Source organism: Siniperca chuatsi, linkage group LG21 (assembly GCF_020085105.1).
Source record: "Siniperca chuatsi isolate FFG_IHB_CAS linkage group LG21, ASM2008510v1, whole genome shotgun sequence".
Taxonomy (NCBI): Eukaryota; Metazoa; Chordata; class Actinopteri; order Centrarchiformes; family Sinipercidae; genus Siniperca; species Siniperca chuatsi.
In genome coordinates this window covers 19,185,911-19,210,140 of record NC_058062.1, presented here as the reverse complement: position 1 = coordinate 19,210,140, position 24,230 = coordinate 19,185,911, and the positions used below count along the sequence as shown (strand labels likewise).

The 24,230-nt window shown below is 39.9% G+C and overlaps 1 protein-coding gene across 1 annotated transcript in view; it reads left to right on the top strand.

Moving 5' to 3' along the window:
• carhsp1 (calcium regulated heat stable protein 1) overlaps positions 1-24,230 on the top strand; it is a 30,230-nt gene extending 6,000 nt beyond the window's left edge. The window contains exons 2-5 of the mRNA XM_044181882.1: positions 17,005-17,177; positions 18,431-18,539; positions 20,407-20,529; positions 23,551-24,230. Coding sequence (XP_044037817.1) covers positions 17,084-17,177; positions 18,431-18,539; positions 20,407-20,529; positions 23,551-23,713 — 489 coding nt within the window. The 5' untranslated portion in view covers positions 17,005-17,083 and the 3' untranslated portion in view covers positions 23,714-24,230. The remainder of the gene's footprint in view (positions 1-17,004; positions 17,178-18,430; positions 18,540-20,406; positions 20,530-23,550) is intronic.

Sequence of the window (24,230 nt, the reverse complement as noted above, 5' to 3'; positions counted from 1 at the left end):
TCTGTAGCTTGACCACTGTTTTTCTCTAGCTGTGTGTGTCTCTCTCCTGTCAGTCTCACCCTGGTCTGCTTTTTCTCTTTCGGTATCTGACACTCTTCCCACTGTGCTGTCCAAAACAACATTCTCAGCCAACAACTCTTGTTCCACACAAATTTACAGAGACAGTATCAGATAAACCAGGATTCTGCGAACTTATGTCTGCTCCATTGTTCATTCTTTTTAAAAATGACATTTTACTTACATTTTACGCTCTGATATGTTTTTCTACAAAAGCATATGTAATTTAAAAAGTAACAACAATCAGTTATGTTTATAATATATAAATAGGGATGAAATAATAGAAAATTGCCTGATATGGAAACAAAAAGAAAACCAAACTTGAGCAGGATAGAAGTTCTGCTGCTGGTAGACGAGGAACTTCAGAGAAACCAGATAATAAAGAGAATTTAGTACCACATTGATATTTCATTTGTTCCCGCCCATCACCACTGCATGTTAGGTTGACCGGTGCCTGCTAAGATGTTAGTGTGTTCACATTGTTATTACGTAGATAGTAGGAAGCTCCAGGGTCCGGTTTACATCCAAAAACACTCTACCATGTTTTGCGGTCAAAACTTTCACTACGCTAACTTAGTGCAAACTCTCGCTCTCTGTACTGACAAGTCCGCCCTGCGCTGGAGGTTTCAGGTTTCTTTGCCGGTGGCATTGCGATTGGCTTTCGGATTTGTAACTTCCCAAATCTATCTCCCCCGGAGTACGTTTGAATCTCAGATTTTAGGGAAGTGTGCAGACATCTCCCCCTTCAGTAGAGGAATGTGAAAACACCTTTCTAGTAACAAACTTTGCACAGATACAAGTCAGTAAAGTTAAGGTCTGACATTTTAGAGGACTTATGTAACTGTTGAAAGAAGAAATTACAGTTTCCTACTTTCTAACGATAAGTTGATAAAGTATGCGTTATGCAGCTTATGAATTATAAGCAAAATTAAGCTAGATATTACTTTATAACTGACATTACTGAGTCAGTTCACTTTCCTACTGGTGCAACTGTTACATTACATTTCATCATTTACCCATATTCCATAATTGTCACTTGTGGCCACAGTGATGATATACTGTATTAGGATCATAAATAGAATTGCTCTATTGGTGGTGGCTGGCTTAATTCTTTTCTCAGACTCAATACTTGAACATTATTATGCTTCCATATGGTGGTCAAGTTGCTGTACTTTCCTCACACTGTCTGCCGTGTTGAATCTCCAGTGTAAACCATTGCGGTCACCAACTAATACTGAACTACTTGAAAGAGTTTTTCAGTGTGCATAAGGTTTGTGTTAAAGTGGTATAACGCTTGCCGGTGTTAGGGCACCATGGGAAGTGGTCTTCCAGCCCGCAGTATGAAACCCCCACAGAGTTTCACAACCTAGACAGTTTCAAACATTCAAAGGAACACACTCGCCAAATGTTTGTGTTCCCTGTCAGTTTGCAACAGATTCTAACTTGATTGCAGGGTTATGGGGGGTTAAAAATGTTAAAACCAGCAGGGTGCTGAAAAGTGCTGAAATTCTAATCAGGGGGTTGCAACTTAAGCTGCTATACTGCCGGTAGGAATAAGAAACCTGAGAGTGAATTCACAATCCTTGTCGTCCATTTATCTGATTCTCGTTGTGAATGATTGTCAAAGCTCACGTTTTTATGCCTCCGCACTGGCGATGGTCGGACACTGAATAAGTGACACTTTTGACTCAAAGGTCAACGGCCATTGTGACCTCTAAATAGGTTTTTAGCCATCATTTAGGAATGAATTGAGCGAGTCCAGATTTCACACACATTGACTGGGACGATACAATGAGTAAACAATAATTAGCACAGTGCAGGCTTTCCTCCATCTCGTCCATTCTGCCTTTCACTTCCTGCCTCATTCTGAAATTTTGAGTGTCATCAGAATCACGTGACTGCAAACAACGTATTAGAGCGCGCCTAGCTAATCGTGATCCTGTGAGTGAGTTTCACCTACCATAGAGAGGCTTTGCATCTAAAAATGCCAGGAGAAAACAAAAGCACCACATTTTGTGTAGCTATACTCTATAAGAATCCATCTTTACATAGTAATAAAGTACATGTGTACCTGTTTAGCCAATACAGCTATGATAATCCTTCATTAATCAGTTCAACAATGTATATTCAGTGGAATCATACATATGTATCATCAATATATAGTGATAACTTCCATTTAGCCAAAAAATACACTTTATACCTTTTTTTTTTTATTCAATTCCTTCTAAGTATTCAGTACCTATAAGAGTCTGGACAGACATGGATGTTAACTGCAACTTGACTGGTTGGTGGAGGCACACAACCACGGGGCAGTAATTCTAGTTCTGAATTGTTTGAGGAATTGGTTGGACACTGTTTGACTTGCTGGTTGTGTGTTGGTCCTTTTACTTACTTAGTCCGTGACTCCCATCAGCACAGTGAGGACGTAACAGGTCACCCTGGCCCAGGCTTGACGTGAGTCCATATAGGGTAAAGGCAATGATTTCACAACTCGTTGTAACTTGTAAATGGGAGGGGTTTTTTTGGACGAAATTCTGTAAAGCACGTTTTGAAAGTAAAAGGCTAAAATGACACATGGACACTTTATCAGTTATTGTTGGTCATGAGTTTAAAAGTGGTACAAATCTGTGTTTGAACTCCTCTGTACTTAAGCACTATTTACAGTCATTTATTATCTGCCCTTTCAAGGTCCAGTTAGGAACATTAGTATCTTGTCTCATTTTTGGCCAGCACAATACTGAGGACACAAGAGGAGCCATTGTCATTTTTAACTAGTCTGTTGTTGATGCTGCTGTAACAAGCGCACCATTGATTAACGAATGAAGGGATCATATCTCTCTCTCTCTCTGCCATCGCGTCTCTCTGTCTTATTCTTTTTCTTTGCCTCAACTTTGTGTTTTTGCTCTGTCACTCCACCTATTGCAGCGTGGCCCTTCTTCCCATACACCAGTATGTTTTAAAATACAACATAGTATTAACATTGTTCTGTTCATCCCCACTTGAGTACAAGGCATGGCCTGTTGCATTCATTCACTAATTTTGAATTCGAACTGATATTAAAACGAGAGATCAAATATTTTATTCGTAGCCTACATTCGAGTGGTATTTTGAGATTTGTAGTAATAAAAATCTCTGTGGATCTATGCAGAGAAGGGTGTAGTGGGTAACTGTAGGTCGCAGAAGCCCACAGAGGTGTCGTGAACACTTCCTAAATCTCAACAACCCATCATGCAGAGTCAGTACAAGTGTAACAGAAACAGCCACTTGAAAGTCTCTCTGAACGACACCCATACAATTTGGCTCAAGTGCAGCCCAAAGAGCATGTTCCAGCCTTTACTCATGTCAGACAAAAATTAACATTTTGAAATCTTTCAATACGAGTGCTGAGACAAGAACTGAGATTCAGTACCGCTACCAAACGATACTTTCAGCAATATAAACATGTATAAAACCTATATCTATACATCTATAAAACTCTTTTTTTTTCCCATTTGACCAAAGAACCCAAAGTTCACAAAGTTTCCATTCACATGTTTTTATACTAATTTTGAATTTGAGCATTAAAAATACAGAATGAAAATGCCAAAAAAAAAGAGGTGAATTATCGCAAAAAAGTTTTTATTAGGGCTGCAACTAACGATTATTTTCATTATCAATTAATCTGCCAATTATTTTCTCGGTTAATTGATTAATTGTTTTGTCGATGAAATGTCATTAAAATAGTGAAACAGGACCATTATAAAGAGCCTAAAATTCTGTCTTCAAATTGCTTGGGTTTTTTTCTGACCAGCAGTTCAAAAGACCAAGAATATTCAATTTACAATGATATAAACCAACGACAAGCAGCATACCTCATATTTGTGATGAAGGTTTAGCATTTTTGCTTGAGAAATCACTGAAACAATTTAATGGCAAAATCGGCATATTAATAAAAAGAGGATGCGATAAATGCTGATGAAAACACATTTTAATTCAACAGTGAGATTGCTGAGACATTAAATGCCTCATTTACACTAGAAAGATTAAAAAAATAAAAAAAACAGCAGTGGAGTTCAGATTTAGGTGGCCCAGTGGTCTAGGATGCATTGTCACAACCACATCAGTTATCACAGATTGAATCCAGACTTTTAGCGTCAGCTATTAGCCATCTTCTTCCAAGTAAATAAGTAGATTTATTGAACTGAATCTAGTAATGTAGTGTGATATTGATTGCATCTTTTCTCATGATAACATTTTCTTGAATTTCACAAGCAAAAGTCCACGAAGAAAGAGAAAATTAACTGTAGAAAAAGAAGGCCTTCACAGGAGTTTTTTTTTTTTTTGCTTATTTGTTTACATTTTGGCAAATTGCCACACCTCATAGTTTGAAAAGTTCTGCCATAGACTGATTCTTAAAGCCCCTATAATTTTAAAATTTCTCACGTTGGTGACTCCTAGTGGTGGTATCCAAAAAGACACTGTGGTAAACAGCTGTACACACCAATACCCTTCCTTTCTCCCCCTCATTAATCACCCCGTCATGGGACACGGAGGAAGTCAGGCTGAAAACAACACATAGACTGCAGGAAGTATTATACACATAGGGGCTTTAAACACACAGTATGTCATTTCTGCTGCTAGGGGACACTCACAAACAACAACAAAAGACAGTTTGATGACGTCGTGAAGTAGCGTGGGATCATGGGAGTTGTTGTCTTCACTACCATTGCCGTCATTGCAGTCAGCTTCTCCCGGTTAGGATTCCTTCAGTGTTCATTGTTCAGGAGGTTTTTACCAGGAGCTGAATTATCCGCAGAGGTCTTCTCTTCTCCAAAACAAGCGGACCAGGTGATTTTAAAAGCGGTAAAAACACTGAATAAAGCAGTTTCACTAATCAGTGTTTCTCCAACACCGTTCGGCGTCCCAGAGGGGCTGAGAGCGGAGCTGCCGCTAACGTTTGCTCAGCTTGTTTCTCTGATAGCTTAGAAAGTAACTAACTAAACCCCCAGAACATTTTTTTTTTTAGCTGAAAACCAATGTTTATGGGTATTTAGTAGTGTGTTGATGGATTCAGGTCCAAATCTTGACATTTTAGTGCAAAGTATTTGAATTCTACATATTGTGTTATAAATAAGCATAGCGACTGCCCTCCACAGGTAGAAATCCGGCTATTGCGATTGAATTTTGCTATTTGCTGATGTGGAGGCAGGTGACGTCTATGGAGGCAGCTTTCGTAACCAACCATTCTGATTGGTTATAGGTCTATCCAATTGCGCCCCCTCCCAGCACTGCCCATGTTGATACTTTTTTCACGTTCTAGAGGCATTTTTGAACTTCCAGGTTGAAGGCACTTCAGCCAAAACCTTGGGGTTTAGTTACTCGTTAAAGGGGCAATATGTAAGATTTGGCCAGAATTTTAGCTTAAAACATAAAGAAAAATTAACTAACCTTATCAACTGAATGTGAAGAAGTAACAGAGATGTTTATGTATTGTGTTGCAGAGATATCTACTGAAATTAGCATGCTAACCTGCTAGCGTCCTGTGTTGTAATACCACTTTTTTGCCTCGAGAGGCAATATTCCGATAGTATAGCTCAGGTAGTTCCAGCTGGGAGATGTGTGCCAGCAGCGAGTTCGCTAATTTACACAAGCTCTTTTAGCTTTTTTTAGTCTAACAAATAAAAAATAAACTCTCAAAATGTCAAGAAAGGAAATTACACCTATTTTCCTTATCAAACAGAAAAATACAACCTACACCTTCTGAATTCACATTTCTCACTTTCACCAAACTAATGCCAGCTTAATTGCCTTGTTAAAACACACAAAACTCGACAGAAACAAAATAAAACTCACCAAAACCATCTATGTTCATCTTTAAACTGTTCCAACAATCACCAGCTCTGGTTTGGTCGAAATAAATCCTTAATCCACCGCGTTACATGTGAAAAATATTGGGGGTCTACAGGCTGTCGCTGCCTCTCTGGTGCCCGGCCTCCCTCTCGCTCCTTTCCTGCTTGACGCCTCTCCTGACCCTGCCTGAATGCGCTGTGTCTTCGTCTTCTCCGGAGAGTCCTGGTCGGAGCCGCTGTAAATCACCTCGGTACTAAATTCCCTGTCGTCAAACTGGCCTCCTTTGGTCTCTGAGGCTGTGTTCGATCCCAGTCTGGCCGTGTTCACTGGGAGGCTGTTGATCCCGGTCCGTTGACCGCTCGCCCTTTGGAGTACGAATTCGACAGGTGGAGAGTCGTCTCAATTCTTACATGTTGCCCCTTTAAGATCCAGACGTCTGATGACTAAAATCCTTCATCCGGGTTAAAATATACAGTTAAAAATGACCAAGATCTAAAAAGTGTATCGTAAAAATGTGACTTAAAACTGGATAAAAAGTCAATTTATGACAGCTTCTGGCAGACAACTACAATGCAGATGCATGCGCAAAGGGGATATGACAGGCGACCAAATTAAACGCACCGTTACCATGATTAAAATGATTGATTTCTCTCAGTACACAACTCGACAAAATATATAACATAGTTCTAGTCATTTTAAGACATTTTAATGTAGAGAAGTTACATATTATACCTTTTTTTTATGAGAGCCCCAACCACATCATACCCTCAGCAGCTAAAGCATTTCCCCTCTCTGGTGATTGCACAGGATGGAACCTGACTGCTTCCTTTTTCCTGCTGTATCAGGGAGAGGTGGTCATCAGGTTTGGTTGTGATACCCTGAGGAGAGGGTCGAACTGGTCAGAATGAGGGGAGGACAGGACAGAGGAAAGGAGAGAGTGGGGGAAGTGAACTTGGTGTATCACATTGTCATCCTCAAACTACAGCAAAGATAGCAGAGCAGCTAGTATCATGCTTGTTACATCTCACATTGCTGTTGTTGTAATCCAGAGTGAAATGCCATTGACGGACCAGGTACAAAAATATCATGGACTGCCAAGGTCAGGTGTAATCGAAGAAAACTGATCAACAACTGGCAAGTCTTAATAGCAGAGTACAGAGAGTGTTTTAAACTACTCCACCATACACACCGGGTAAAAGAAGAACATGCTAATTAACAGATATTATCATTTTCAGCTTTCTGTTTTTACACAAATCTGGTTGAAGCCCAAAGAGCTTCAAGCAAGTGTGCTGAAGAGCTTGGCTCTTTGTGTGCACCAACATTCATTATGTTTGCTTCGTTTCAAGTTGGCTAAAAGGATTTTAATTTCCATGAACTCAAAGGTTAATAACAAAAGATGAGGTAAAAAACTGTTTAATCAAAGGCCATGCTTTGACTCCTAGAAGAAGCGCCCGTATGAATAAATCATCTGTTCAAATGAACTACCTCCTTTTTGATTTTTATTTATGAAATGGATCATCCTCATCCATAGACTTATATACCTGCTTAGCATTCGCATGTTAGCATTGACATTGTGAGCATGTTCGCATGCTCTTATCTAAACATGCCGGAGGATCACAGCACAGATGAATATGTATGATGTAATCTGGTGCCCTCGGTCGACTTTATGAGCAGGTAATAATTACTTTCAGTGGAAGAGAGTCGATGACGCAACTCTAATAACACATTTCATTCACAGTAGATAAGACTCACAGTAAATCCCCATTTGATTTAAATTCGGAAAGAGTTGGATCCCAGTTATAAAGTAGTAGTAACGGCACATGCAAAGGGACATGACACCACTGCTCCTCATGTAAACGAGTCCAGGGAAAGAGGCTGCTGGTGTGAACAACAGTGTGTACGTTGAGCCTTCATGAATGTGTGTATGATTGAAATACGAGAGATGCTGCATTGACGCGCATCGGAGGGTGAGTCATCAAATTGTAGGATCAGGACCATCTCTTTCTGTCACACACACGTACCACATTTGGCCTTGCACACGCATACAGAGGACCATACACACACCCACACCGACTTCCAAACACACAGAGAGCTCAATATAATAGGCTGTCTCTGTTTAAGGTTAATGCTTTCTGCCTTCAATGCTCAACACTGGCTGCATAATGTGTCTAAAGCAGCTTCTTTCATTTTTTGTGTTCATACAAGTCATCAATAACCTGCCTGGAGCTCTTAGCAACCACCATTCACTTCATTTCTTTTCACCTGCTTAACAACGGAGACGTCACAGTGACTGGGCGACCATCAGCTACAAAGGTTCAAAGGCCTTTTTTCACTATTTTCTGACATTTTATAGATCAAACAATTGATTGATTTATAGATGGATCAGATACATCGATAACGAAAATAATCGTTATTGGTACTCCTTCACTTGAATGTTACATTAAGATGGCCTTGAAAACATCCCACCCTTTTAATTCTTCTCCAATGCCAGCAGAATTATTATTTTATTTTTTTGAGGTTTTTTTGTTTTAAGGACAGAAGTTGGAAGTTGAAGTTGTCACGTGTCAAGTCTCACCTTCCCTGATTAAGAAGTAGTTTAAAGGGGAACTCGCAAGAGACAGATTTAAAAAAACTAAACAGATTTGTCAAACTCAAAGCAGCAAATGCCGAGATATCCCGACTTTAAGTCCCAGGTATGGGTTAAGCTCAAAAAACGCGTCTATATTTCCCATAATGCAACTTTGTGGCATCTTTGGTAGATGTCCCCTGCCTGGTAAAACCCCACTCCCGCAGTTTGTAACACAGCTTCAACCAATGGGTTTAAAGACTGCAAATTATGCCACAAAAGACATTATACAGCTGTTTTCTCAGGCTGATGTGATAGATATGAGTAGTACTCCTCATGACAAGTAAACTGAACTTAATGTGTAAAATTGGTGCAGTGCCCCCATTTAACTTAAGAACCAAGTTTTTGATGTTTCAGAAGCTATGTTATATATTCTACAATATCTGAGACTTTTAACGTTTTTACTGCAAAAAGCTACCACATTAATCTTTTTTACGACATCCAGGTTGGCCTATTGCAGTATGTTCTACAGTTGTTTTTCAAACACCATCCCTCATGAGTGCAATTCAGACTCTCAAGTTTTAGACATTTGATCATCAAAGATTCATACATTTTATGAAAGACAACATTAACCTTCAGGGGAAAAAAGCAGAGACGCTATTTCATACAGCAAATGCATTATTATTATTCGGTAGTTTCCAGTTTTATTCATTTTATTCCTGCCAGTATGATGGAGGCTTTGAAACAATATTTAGAACTTCATGTAGAGAAATAAAATTTAGATATATAATTTAACTGTAAACTGCATAAATATAATGTAAAAAAAAATCCAAATATTTTTGACAATTTCACAGATTTTCTTTTTGCTATCTGGTCAGGGGAGTAGCTAAGCTAACCGATGCTGGCAGTAGCTTCATATTTACCACACAGACATGAGAGTGGCATCAATCTTCTCATCCAACTCTCAGTAAGAAAGCGTATTTCCCATAAATGTGCAGCTTTTAGGCAAACCTTAAGGCAAAATGATTTAACCTGGAGTTTAGAAACAAAGAAGGGACTGTTTTGTCTTCTATTAGCTGGAGAAGGTCGTTGCCCACAGTAAGAATTCCACTCCACTACAAAGCTCCCCTAACATGTAATTACAGGAGACCTTCGTCTCACTCTGAATCAGTCTGTATTAGTTCATATTCAGCTCTCAGCTCTTCATCTCCTTCCTTTTGTTGCCTTTGTGTCATCTCGTCCTCGTTGACATTTCTGTTTTCCCCCACGGATGAACAAGGAACTGAGTGAACATGTGAGAGAACTACTGAGAGAGACAGAGGATAGAGAATAAAAAAAGGCTGGAGGAAAAGAGAGAGAGATTTAGATGATTGTGTTTAAAAGTTTCAGTTTCTCACACGGTCATCCTGTTCTGCTCCCTCTGGCTTTTTTGTCACCACTTAAGCACGCTGTGATCTGTAACTCTTTCTGGGTTTTGTCTCTTTACTTTTAAAATACAGACCGTATTTCTAGCCTGCATTGGTGTGAGGTTGGCATGTGTGCACCCTGATATAGCAGATTTGGATAGCCTGTTGTGCATTTACTAGCATTCAGCCTTTAATTAACCTTTTCACTTTCAGATGACTGCTATGGCATGATATTGATGTTTTTCTTCTTCTTCTATTTCATTTTCTTATATATCCTGATTGGCTAAAAGGCCGTCTGATTATATCCGTGGTCACCTTCCACTCCTAAGTGGCCAGATGTTGCCATGAAAGCTTTCTGTGAGTTAAATTCGAAACTGTGGCTAAATCAGATCTGTCACTCCGCGTCTTTCTGTACACTTCTTTTTTTCTCCCATTCTGCGACTGCCGTCTTTGTTTTTCTGTCCCTCGTCCAGCAGTAAGCCCTCAGCAGGATGGGAGGTGACAGGACTTCCTGCCACACAGACACGCTCATTCAGCAGTTAAAAGATTTCACCAAAACCGTATTTGCCGTACAGATGTGAGAATGGTATCAATCTTATCTAACGCTCAGCAAGAAAGCAAATAAGAGTGTTTCCCAAAACATCAAACTATTTATTTTAAAGCAAACTAACACAGGCCGTGGAAAAACACCATTAGCATTTTGTCTTTGTCACTGCTCACAGTACCAATTCTTCTACTTTTTATTGGATTTAAAAACTGCTGTAACTGCTACATGCAACACAAATCCTGTGCCGCAAAACAATCTCCGTTTAGGACGGGAAGTTTTCATTAACTGGCAGTAGGGGCGATTGCTGTTGCTGTCACATTACTGTGTTTCATAATAATAATAATACAAAGTACCAACACATGCAATTACTTATGGAGAAATGTCAAGGACTACCCCTGTACAAATTAGATTCCTTTCTCTGTGAATGCAGCTTCAGATGAATGGATCCAGTCTCATAGAGAGTGCCAGACTGAAACTCTAAACCAGTGAATGGAGTCTGCGTGGATTCATGAAACGTATTATCCTGCCTGCGCAGAGACTGCGGTCATACAATAATACAATATAATGGCCTCATCACATGGGTAGTGTTTGTCTCAGCAAAGCTGTGTGTGTTTGTGTGTGTATGCCCCACTGGGCTGGTATTTGCTGTATCAGCATGGTCTCTGAGTGGCGAGGTGGTTGGAGAGCACTTTTCATGGAAAATTCCATAGGACACAGGTTTAGTGCGTGTGTGTGTGTGTGTGTGTGTGTGTGAGAGAGAGAGAGAGAGAAAAACAAAGTCTAAGTCTTAAGTGTAGCTTGGCGTAGCCTCCGTATCCCTATGTCAGTTTCTTCTTGTTTACCTGTCAAAACAGATTATCAAGAATTCAGTCATAACAACCGTTAATGCAACAAGTATAGGCTCGTTAAGCACGTTAGTGTCTGCTAATTTGTGTGTGCGCGCGTGTGTGTGTGTGTGTGTGTGTGTGAGAGAGAGAGAGAGAGAGACTAGCATAAAGGTGTTGTTGTGAAGTTAGATATTCTGTCAACATCAAACCTGTTCAAACTGTTAACACCAGATCTTGTTATTTTATTGAGATTTTAACAACTTCTAGTTACATGTGTAAAAAAAAAAATCTATTATTATTATTATTTATTATTATTTGAGAATTTTAGTTCTGCCTGTGTTTATGTATGGATTCACATGTTAGGTGTCGACTTCTACAATGCACACGGGCGAGTTATCATGTCTGACCTCCTTTCACAGTCTCTCTGTCTTTATCTTCAACTCCTCACACTCCTGCTCTTTTATCTCCCTTTTTTATGCCTATGATGACTCAGCTTGTCTTATTTCACCAAGCATGTTAATGCACATCTTTTAACGCTTTGTACTGCAAGCTGCCTTTCATCACTGCCTCTTTTCTACATTTTTACTGTGCTTATTTGTTTCCTCAATTTTGTACAGTAAAAATAAGGAGTGTGTAGGGCTGGGCAATATGGCCCTAAAATAATATAACGATATTTCAGGGTATTTCTGCAATAACGATATTCTTGACGATATGACAATAATCCTGAAATTTAAAAAAAATAGAGAGAAAATATTATAGATTTGAAAGAATACATTACCCTATTTCCAGTATACTATTTCTTTTTATTAACTATTTCACCTTTTTTAATTCTACTTAATCCTCCACCTTATTGTAGTCTTGACTCACAAACTGCTTTAATCTGCTCACCTTGCTTTTCCCTTCAGTTCTCTTTTCCCCACACACACCGGCTTGCCCCGCCCCGCCTCTTTTTGTTTCTGTTTCTTCCTGTATGTGTTGACTTTCTTCGTCAGCAGTATGTTTCATAAAGTCGCCCAAAAAACACAACTTGCATTTTGGACCTTTCCCCCCCGCGAGTCCATTTTCCCAGCAGCAGGTGAGCTGCGTGTGGAGGAGGCTTGTTGTTAATGACGTCGGCTATCGAAACCAACGTGGCACCGAATGACATCGGCACCAACAGGTGCACTTACAAGCTTTTACAAAACAACAGCATAAGTAGGAGACTCTCTCTCTGTGTGTTTCTCTGCAGAGCATGTGCGATTGTCAGTAGACCGCACAGGAGGGGTAGAGCGAGGGGAGACTGTCAACTTAAAAAAAGTAATCGATCGCGGATGGCGCCGTTAATATACCTGGGCGGCCCGACCAAGTAAAGTCTATGTGTGGGAAACTTTTATACAGCTCCCTCTGGAGCCACAAAAGGCTTTATACAACTTTTATCACATACGCAGTAGTACTCCGCAAGACCTGTAAACAGACTTTGATGGGTAAAATTGGTGGAGTTCCCCTTTAACACCAGCATGTTAGCATCATCGCTGTCAGAATGTCGTAATTCTGACAATGATAAATGGAAGCAGATGAAAGGACAGCAATACTTGGAGAAGAAAGAAATAATCTGCCACGTTTGTATAGTCTCTAATGGCAGCCAGCTGTAATAGCTGAGTGGGAGAACGTAATGTCCTCCTACATACAGCCACATCCCCCTCCTCCCCCACATTTTTCCCAACAGAGAGGAGAAAGCCAGCTAATATGACTATGATAAATACTGTATTAATGAAACTGCTTAATGGTTAATAGCTCGACTCTTCAGTCTTTATAGCTAAATGTGCTGCAATACTGTTTTTTTCTCATTATCCTCTATCACTAAGCAGCTGACAATTCATGCAGGTGGGAGGAGGAGACAGAGTGTCTGGAAACTCCAGGAGGAGGGGATTTGTTCCAAAACAGAGTCCAGGCCACTAAGTGAAATCTCAGTAGCTGTCACAGTATTTGCTGAATGATTGGTAATAATCAGCAGATACTTAATGTTTATCTTGTGCTATAGGGAAATAGAATCCGGACTCCCCTTAAGGTGGTTTTGCATGACTAATTTAGACTTAGACTCATTTCTTATATTCTTAGCTACTGTTGGTTTCGGTTTATTAGACTATGGCCAAGAGCTGAAACAATTAAAGTCAATCAAGAGAAATTGTAACATTTTTTTTAGCAGAAGATTTGCTGGTTCCAGAGAGTGTTTTCAGAGAGTGGTTCCAGTGATCTTTAATAATGTTACACAGTAGCAAGCAGGGAGTTGTTTTCAGAAATTTCCTGTTGTTGCATTCAAGGCTGCTTGAACATTGAAGAAATTAGAGTTAGCTGCTGAGCAGCACGCATTATTATGCGTTTTTAAGCAACCAAAATCACATCATTCTTTTCACAAAATTCACGTGGCATTATTATTTGTCTTCTGTAGAGCTGAAACGATTAATCATTGTCAATTGTCAGAAAACAAATAATTGATTGTTAGTCATTTCTTAAGCAACCATGCCAGACATTCTCTAATTTTCAACTTCTAAAATGTGAGGAATTGCTGCTTTTCTTTGACATGTATGATAGTAAAGAGAATACCTTTGGGTTTTGGGCTGTTGGTCAGATAAAACAAAGAATCTGTAGGCAGCATCTTGGGCTCCGGGAAATTATAACACACTTTCATGCATTTTCTGCTCTTTTATAGACAAAATGGTTAATCGGCAGATTAATCAGTAATGAAAATAATTATTAGTTGTAGACCTAATCTTCTGGTTTTGATTTTGATGAGATTCTGAAAAGCATACTTAGCTGTGTGATCGATTACCAACCTCAAGCAAGTTTCAAGTTGATTTTTATATGTTCTGAGATAAGCTGCTATCTGAAAGGCAGGAAATCTATCTAAAAAGTTACAGTATGCTTGGGCAAATCATCAGCAGGAATGTAAAGTACAGTGCATGGATTTTGTAGTTAGGTGGCCAAAACATTGCAAACCATCATTATGACCCTTTTTAAAGCAGCATGCAGTAAAGAGCAAGACTTCACAGGCTAAATCTGGACTCACCTTATCATGTTTTCCGAGCCTCCCTCGGGCGTTATCTCTTGCTTATCTGCCACTTTCATTCTCCTCCTCCCTCTGTGCTCCTTCTAAAGACCCTGTCTCCTTTCCTGTTGCTGTTCTCAACCAACTATTTTCTCTCCACGCCTGTTAAGGATTTGTGTTTCCTGTTTTTATTTAGATCTCTTCAGTAATTTTAGCCTTGTGCCAAATAATAAAAAAACAAAACAATAATCTTGCGTGTGTTTGAGTTGATTCACATCCCTATTAGCTGGGGGGATTGCACTTGTCACAGTGTAAATAAATGATTGAAAAGTGTAAATGTGTGTATGTATGTAACAATGTGTGTATATGGATCGTCAGTCATAACCCTGCCTTCCTCCAGCAGGAATCGTGCTGTCCAGAGAGGATGTGATTACATTAACCTCATGTCTATTGAGTTAAGACGGATCACACGCTCTGCTCTGTGCTTCGAAACTGTAAAATGTATTCAGGCTCATGTCGCCAATGTGTGTAGCTGTATGAATGTTATGAATGCTGAGCAAACCTTCCTGGATTAACATACACGTAGCTCTCACCTAGAACTACCAGAGATAAGAGACCTGCTCAGGATTAGCACTCATCAATAAATCTGGGCATCCTCAAAGAGTCTGTTAACATCTGTAAACATGATGCTGCAGTTTTTGGCATCATTCGTCATCTGTCTTAGTGAAAGATATCAGTGCTTATTTTCCTCCCCTTTATTGCTATTATTCATCCTTGTCCAGTATAAAAACCAGACTCCACGGAGCTAGATAATCCATCACAACAAACACAAAGCCTCAGTCTGCCTTTGTTCCATTTTATCAATACTATATTGTGCCTGAATGTTTTCTTATCAGTTCTGCTTTCTGTCCAACACCTGACAGCCACAGGAAGTAACAGAAATTCTCTTATAAAATAATTCGTACAAAACATCTTTCCTTAGAAACTTTATTGTTATTAATTGATTTTTAGAGTCAGACAGCAGTTCATTTCAAGCTTGACGCAAAAAAACAACAGAAAACAAGTTAGCGTTAAAGAAGCTAATTGTATACAGTTTGCATAGTGACAATTTTTAGAACAAGACTAAAGTTTACAGTCATGCTAGCGGCTCTGTGAGGCTGTACTTGGGACCAGCGGTGCTTTGAGGTAAATGCTAAGGTCAGCATGTTAGCATGCTCACAGTGACAATGCTAATGTGTTAATGTTAAGCAGGTATGATATTTACTATGTTCAACATCTTAGTTTAGCGTGTTAGCATGTTAACATTTTCTAATTAGCTCTAAACACAGCTGAGGCTGATGGGAATGTCATAAACCAAAGTATTGGACAAAGTAAAGTTTTAACCTGATGATGAAACGTTAAGGGATCACTACAGTTTATCCTGTGGGTACCATGACTGTCTGTACAAAGTTTAATGGTAATCCGTCCAATAGTTGTTGAGACATTTCACCAAAAATGTCAACCTTATGTTGGTGTTTGCGCTCAAATCAGTTCGGGAGTTATCCGTTATTAACTAGCTATCTTAACTGTTATTGTTTTAACCATGGATGTAAACTGCTAAAGTGCACAAGTCACTATTCTTCTGTCATTGTGGGCAGTTAACAAACAGCTTCAGCAGCATTACCACCACTCTCTTGAAATCAGGGTTTAGCCTGATTTGCATGTAGCCCAGGAAAACCAAGACGGTTTTCACCAACCTGCCAGGTAAAAATATGGCTCTTTAGCTGCTAAATGCTCCACTTTCTTCACCAGCTAGTTACCAACTTTGTTTGTCTGCTGTTTGTTGCTGGACAGGTAGTGTACAGTAAGTTTATAAAAACTTTATTTGCTGAAAAATGCTGCCCGCTGTCAACGAGTTTGCAGAGTGTTCAGGACGGATGTAGAGTTCAGTTATAATTTGCTGTGGGTTTGTCACCGTGAGCGACCCCGTTCACGTTACACATACTCATGTGTTGATCCATTGTTAAATGTAAAAATATCGATTAGTGCAGTTTTAAATGTCTGTTGTTAGAACATTCATCAGCTACAGTGAGTTAAGTCAGGGACACGCAGCTTTGTTCCATTTTTTAATTGGTCTTGAATTCACAACCTGGTGCCTGTAATAGTCTTAAATCCTGTTTTTGGAAACCTGGAAAATGGAAAATCTGCTCCCCCCTCTTCTGTCAACAACTATAGAAATACTTAGAAATATTGACACGAGTCCAGGAGCTCACTGACCTGCTCCTGGTGCCTGGTTTCCTTTTTATTATATTTGTCTAACAGCCCTCTCTCCCTCTTCTCATGTTTTTTCTCCATAGCTCTCTTTGAACAATATACCAGTAATGGAAAGTTGAAATCAATGGAGGTTTTCTTTTCCCTAATTGGTTGACATAGCTTGTGATGATTGAATGAGGGGACTGTTCTCCTTCTATGTCTCTGTCAAGTTGCAGCCACTTCAGCCTGTCCTCAAATTGGTGTTGTCATGGTAACAAGGGTTGTGAGAGTGCCACAAGCATATCACTGAGTGTTTTTGTTTTTTTTTTTTTGGGTGTTTCAGGCGCGAGGTACAAATGATGCTTTTAAAGGAACTGGGGAAAAAAAGTGTTTTTAAATGATGCTTTGCAAAGACTGACACTCTTATGTGTGTGTGTGTGCTGGTGCATTAAGCGAGAACTTTGCTTGTCACTACGATCAGTTGAAAAACTCTCATTCTGTCCTCCTCTCCCCAGGTGATTAACATCCTCTGCTGTGCTCCCTCTTGTGTGACCCCCTCCTGCTTCCTCCCCACCCTTTGACTCCGCCTCTTCCATGATGTCCTCTCAGGCCACGCCCATCCATGGGTCACGACCAGTGACCCCTCCGCTGGCCTCTGCAGGATCACCACATTCTCCAGTGTCACCAAGTAAAGGCATATTTTTTTTTAAGTACTGAGACTGTTTAGAAAGTGTACAGTGCTGTATTGTAACCTGCCTTAAAGGGGCACTCCACTGATTTTACACATGAAGATCTGTTTACTACTGAGCCTGTGAAAACTGTTTTACAATATCATCTGTGGATCTGAAGTCTAAAGTTATAGAAAATAAGACTGAGCTTGAAACTTGACATTTTTTTACAGAAAGCCTGCATTACAAGCTGAAGTAGTTTGTGAGTAAACACTAAAATAAGGTGGTGAATTAAGTAGAATGAAATGGTAACATAAGAAATAACCTACTAGAAATAGGGTAATATATTAACGTATTCTTTCAAATATTAAAAAGGAAGTCACATTATTACCTCAGGGGTCTTCACTTTGAGTTACTTGATGGAAGCTCTCAGCTGTGCATAAACCCAGGAGAATCTACCCATTTTGTAATGCAGCTTTTAGGAATAATCCATTACATAAACTCTTAATTTAACTTTTATGAAGACTTTCACATTTGTCCTCAACACCCACTTTTAGGAAAGTAACAAGAAAAGGGTCTTCTGCCACCAATTTCACCTCGGCATGCAGGTCCCAGGTCTTTACACGACGTAAATTCAAAATAATGAGAGTATCTTCTTGTACTTTATTTATCTCGATCTCTACTGTGCCCACACACGTTCTGTAGAAGGAGCAAACAAACAGGAAAAACCTATTGACATACTTGATGCATTTGTCAGAGCACAATTCTGTTGAGATTTTATTTATGACGTAATGTGTTACACTGTTACTGGGAAAAGTACACAAGGATAAAAGCACTTGTCCACCTCAGTAGAGACGCTGATTTGGTCTTGTCTGGGCACTCCATTGACCATATTTGTTTTTGTGGGTGGAAAAGTGTTGAGGGATGGATCATGTCCTTGTCACTGCACCTGAAACTCCCACTTGTTGGTTGGGGAACATGTGTCAAGGACAAAGGGAAGGCAGAGAATAAAGGAAAAAGGGAATATTATATAATAATATATAATCATATTTCATTAATTAATTATATAATATACAAAGACAATATAGCTGTATTTTTTTTTTATAGCTGCACATGCTTAGTCACTATACTGGTGATTTTGTCTGACATTGTTTCCCGAAGTGTTGAAGTAGAAGTATAGAACCGACACAGTGCTGTGCCATACTGCTGTGTGTTATTTGTCATGATGTAACACACTGTTGTTGTTTGTTTTTTTTGTTTTTTTGTCCCTTAGAGTCCCTGCAGCCTCCAGCCTGCAGACACAGAGACCGCTCGCCTTCCCCCATGAGAGGCTACCTGATCCCCAGCCCTCTGCCCACACGCAGAAACAGGACCTGCTCAGCGTGAGGACACACACACACACACACACACACACACATTATCGAACCACACTGGATGAAACGGCCTTATGAGCCAGTGAAGCGAGTTAATGTTAGCTGCTATGTTTCCAGTATAGTATAGTAAGTGAAGCTTGTTGAATTCATTAGTTACTGATAGAAGTTCTTATGTTGAATCTTGAATGTAGTTAAAGGCAGAACAAACCTACTCACTTAAGTTGCTTTTGTCTCATATCATTTCTACTGTTATTATTGGACAATGCAACATGGTCAGCTTGTTCAGATACAGACCTATCCACGGCAGAACTTGTCAGAGCCTTTACTGTGAGTGAAAACTTGTGCGTACGCAGGAGGATCGCTCACACAATGAAAATCCCACCACTGCATGCGTGGGAACTTCCAACGAGAGCAGGAAACTTTGTTTGGGAGCACTATTGCTGCTTATAAGCAGAAATCCATATGTGCACACACAGGTATAAAGTAAAGGAGTAAAGCAAAGTTCAGTCCCCACACACAATTATGGTGACTTTACACTCAGAACAAGGGCGTAGAATGTATCATCCACCACGCTGAAAAAGTAATAGTAATAGCAGGAATGATAGTGGAAGAATTATTTATATTGCATTGCACTGAAGCCTGTGTCAGGCTTTTCAGCACTTTGTTTGAAGTATATATATTCTGAGTTTTTCTTGAGTTTGATTTTGTTTTTACAACTGGTTGTTGGTCAGCACAGTAAATTTACTGGTTAGTGTCCCTACCCTTACAATTGTTGTCATGGCAATGCTAGCATTCTCATTTAAGGTATAATCCATTAGTTTTTCATTGTATCAAATCCTATTTTTGATACTGTTAATGGCCAGCATTTTTTTCAGCAATAGCCATTTAACATATTTGCATTCTGTTGTTGCCTCTTACATACTTTTCATTGTTACTGGTGGAATCCAATCAGGATTCAAACTGTGCACAAGGGATTCATAGGAAGCCATGCATACATGCATTGGATGTGATTGTAGAAGACAAAAGGTGGTGCACCCACAGAGAATTATCTCTCGATTCAGCAGTTTCTCCTCAGCTCTGTAGAGCTTTTTTTTAGCCTTTTAGCTCATTGTTTTGGTTTCTGGCCCACAACTCTGCTTTAACCAAAACTCATTTCCAGCAGCAGGCAGCTGTTCTCAGTGAAAAAGTTCTGATGAACCAACTGTACACTACTAGCTCAGCACCAAACAGCAGACAGAGAAAGTTAGCGGCTAGCTGGTGAACACAGTGGAGCATTTAGCCACTAAAGAGCCACAAACTGCCCTCAGGAGTTGGTGGAGAACAAAACAGAGCTAAAAGGAGCGTGAATATTGGACTTAAACTTGTTGGCAGCCAGAAACACAACTCCAAATGTATCCTAATGTTGCTCTGTATCTGCTGAATGTGTAAATAGAGATCTGTTTGCTAATATGTTAGCCATATCAACTTTATAAGGTGAATATGTTGTGTTCCGTTGCCCCCAAGTGGCCAAAAAAAATCAATGAATGCAGCTTTAAAGACTTGTTATTTGAAATGTAGGAACTTCCCCTTCTAGTATATTTAAAAACTAAATTACAAATCAAGGTATCTCTTGTATACTGTGATATGACTGCAAATGTTTGACAGGATCATAATGTAACAGGAAAAGAGAGACATTTTCCTCTGCTAGCCAATCAAAATGCCCTATTTTCAGTCAAAGGTGGATCAGAGTATTTTGTTAATACATTGACATAGTTTGACGCTCTTCATCACTTACTTCTTTTTCCTCTCACCCTCCACTTCTTCCATCATTCAAGAGTTTCCCCTCAGGGATCAATAAAGTATTTCTGATTCCGTCTATATCTGTCTCTCTGTGCAGGACGGCTCGTGCATCAGAGGGTCCGGTGTTTACTGGTGTGTGTAAATGTTTTTCCCGCTCCAAAGGCCATGGCTTCATCACGCCATCCGACGGGGGCAAGGATATCTTTGTCCACATCTCAGAGTAAGTGTGTGTGTGTGTGTGTGTGTGTGTGTGTGTGTGCACTCTGAGGATGAATGTGTTGATAGGTTGACGTGCGTAGCGTCCTGGGGAGTACATGTTCCCGTAAGTGTAAGGGGGTCTGGATGTATAGTGGTGTGTTCTAATGACTAATCAGGTTGGGTGCAAATGATGTGAAGAGAAAGGCATCAACAGTTGGTGTGTGTGTGTATGTGTGTGTGCGCGCGCACACAGTGCTTCAGTGAGGCTGCTCTGTGGGTGAAACTTGAGGATGAGTGTGTGTTTTTCCTCATTGTCTCTGATGAGGTGTGTGAGAGGGCTGCTTTGGTTTTAATCACCGACATCAAACAATGTCAGGGTCTGTGTAGGTGTAGAGGGAAACACACACACACACACACACACACACACACACAGGAATGGCAGAAGCTGCAGGTGTGTGTAGGAAGACAACAGAATATCCGATGACCTTCACCATGCCGTTGTTATCACCCACAGGCTTAAAACACAGACGTCAGCCTTGTATACACACATGCACACACACTCTTAAGCACCTACAAACACAGCAACACAATGTATAATGTGACACAATAAAGTCTCTTCCTTCAAGAGCCATCTTTGTTCCTCTATAACTGGCACAAAGGAAGCTCTGTGTGTGTGTGTGTGTGTGTGTGTGTGCGTCAAACACAATTGGACTTGTGTGGTATTGAGGATGGTTTGATAGTTCATCTTGAAGGGTTATAGTATGTCCACACTAAAATTAAAATAAAAAGCTGTATATGTGTGTGACCCATGTGCGACCCCATTAGTGTTTCCATGTTGTTTTTGTAAAGATCGCTGACCGCACTACAGTGCTGAAACATTAGGAAAACAGCTTCTACGTTCTGACAGTTGAAGCATAAAAAGGGGATTTCATTTTGGCTCATAAATGCTATGAGCTAACCAGGGACTGCTGCTCTTATACATTGAAAACACTGTGTTAGGATGGTGAAGTCTCTGACAAAAGGTTAATGACATTAGCTGTGCGGCTTGATCGGCTATATTGACATTTAAAATGAGAAGAGGCAGAGTTTTTCCTCATTCAAAGTGAAATACGCCCGAAAAAGAAAAGAGATGCATTTTCAAATTTAGTCGGCATAATGTGGACGTGCTGTTCTGTCTGGTAGGGGCGGTATCTGTCATTTACCCTTTTGAAGGTGGTCTGCACCTCAACAGTGACTGGGAATTGCTGACGTTTCATGGCAGTCAAGCTCCGGTTTGTTGCTCTCATGTATTACCATCACACATCGCCTCACCGAGGCACCGTATTATTCTGAATATTAAAAACCGAATCGATTTTTGAAAAACTCAGAGGGACGTTTAACGACACTTACTGCTGTTCTGAAGTTATTTCCAGAAGCTTAACTCATACTGTTAACCTACATTCCTTTTAGAATTAACGTCTCCCATAACTCAACACTCTGATGAACAAGCCTGGTCTGTTGTGCTGGCTCTCTGTATACAGGCTACACTTGTGCATTAAAATTGAATTAAAGAACACAAAATGTATTCGTGTAAAAACCATTTGGATGGGGAGGAGTGGTGGCATTTTACGCAACTGAATGCTTCCATTCACGTGATGGGTATCAAATGCAGTACTCTATTGGTATCGGTATCACTTTAAGGGTGCTGGTTTTGGTACAGGTATCGTAATTTTATAAACGATACCCAGCCCTGGTGTAATGTTATCATCGGCAACTTTTTCATTATTTCTTCTTTTTTGTCATAGCTGGCTAGTATTTTTCTTTTTCTTTTTTTTCTTGTAACATTTTTTTGTAGCCTATGTATGTATGTATCTTTTTTATTTTTTCCTCCAGATGCTTAGAAGAGTCTTTGAGGATTCTAGAAAAATAACTCCAGAGCAGCAGTGCGTGTTGTGAAATGACCCTCTGGGTTTTTCAAAGATCACCGGGTATTTGATTTTAGGAAAAATCCAATCCATGGGACACATGAGAGGCACGAACTGGGACTAATGGCAGTGATGTGAGTCAAATGGACCACTTCACTATCAATACTGTTAACTCTATGCTAGCAGGTGAACCACAAAAACCATGTCTGTGTACAGATTTTGCTTTGCAAAGCTCAGCTGCTTTGACTTGCATTGATTCTATTGGCTGGGAAATAGAACCATTTCTTTTTTTTTTTCCCCCATCTGTGATGGGGACTGCAGTAAAGGAGGAATTCAAGTGAAATTTAGTGGGAGTTCAATGCTTTGCAACGCATTTCAGCTGCAAATGTCTGCATGTAGGGTAAACCGAAGAATAACGCCCACTGTTTTGTAATTTGCAGAGAATAGTTTGAAGCTTCGAAGCTTCATTCATAACGTTGACATTCGAATTCTAAATCAACATTCGAATGCTGCGCAGCTTTGTTTTTGCATGACTATTCATTCTCTTTAAACCCGGTGTTTCTGCACAGTTTCAGATAAAGATTAGGCTACACTGATATTATTGGTTTTAGAATTGGATTCCAGTGGTGGCTGCGTAGGATTGTTTCTGACTTGTGTGATCCAAACATTTCCAATAACTCCAGAGCGTTATAAAGTCTAAATGTCAAAATGTATTGGAAAAAAAAAAATAGCTGTAATCATTTCCAAAATTCACATGTTTTGATTTAACAAAATATTGTGCTTCAGTCCATATTTGTGGGCGTTTAGCCCTTCAAAAACAACTCTCCTGCTTGTTGCACACAAAGGGAGGCACGCAATCTAACAGCACCATAAATTACATTTATATAACCACAATAACAAAAAATCTATTTCTGCTCTAACACTATTATAGTAAATTACTTAAGTTGTTTCTAAAAAAGGATTTTTTTATTTTTTAGGATGATGACAGGATGAAATATGACGACAGACATTCGAAGCTTCATTCGACAACCTCAATAGAAGCTTCGAATGTAAAAAAAAAAATAAAATAAAAAGACATTCGGTACAGCCCTAATAATGTGTAACTTTTGAATCTCTTCCTTTCTTTCCCTCTCCTCCAGCATCGAGGGCGAGTATGTGCCGGTGGAAGGCGACGAGGTGAGCTACAAAGTCTGCTCCATCCCTCCCAAGTACGAGAAGGTCCAGGCGGTGGAGGTGACCATAACCCATCTCAACCCGGGAACCAAACACGAGACCTGGACAGGACACGTCGTCAGCAGCTGAACGCTGACGCTCGCAGGGGGCGGGCGGGGTCGACGAGGCAAAGGCGGGTGGGATGGAAGGGTACTGCATTATCGGATGGGGAGAATTCCTGGGAAGTGAGTCATTATATTTTGGGAAAACATACAGTTGGTTTGGCTGGAAAATGAATAGATGATCACAGTGGAAGATATTTTTTTTTTAGGTTTCTTGCTTAGGTTTTTAGACCCGCTGTGTTGAAATTTGATGGTGCATTGTTTGAAATTTATATTTTATTCGATGAGGACATTAATTTCAGCTGCAATTATTACTAATGTGGAGAGTGTTTAAGAACAGTTGCAGGACGGCAGCGCTGCCAATCCTGTACGAGCGCTCAGTGTTACATCGTCCAGCACCGCGGTTTATTTTCCAGGTATACTGTGTGTGCCTGCTTCTACCCAGAGAACTGACAGCTCTTTGTGCCTACTTATACCAATCTATTACTTGTATTTGATCATGTGTGGGTGGCTATATGAGTGAATTAAAGCATTTTCAACCGGTA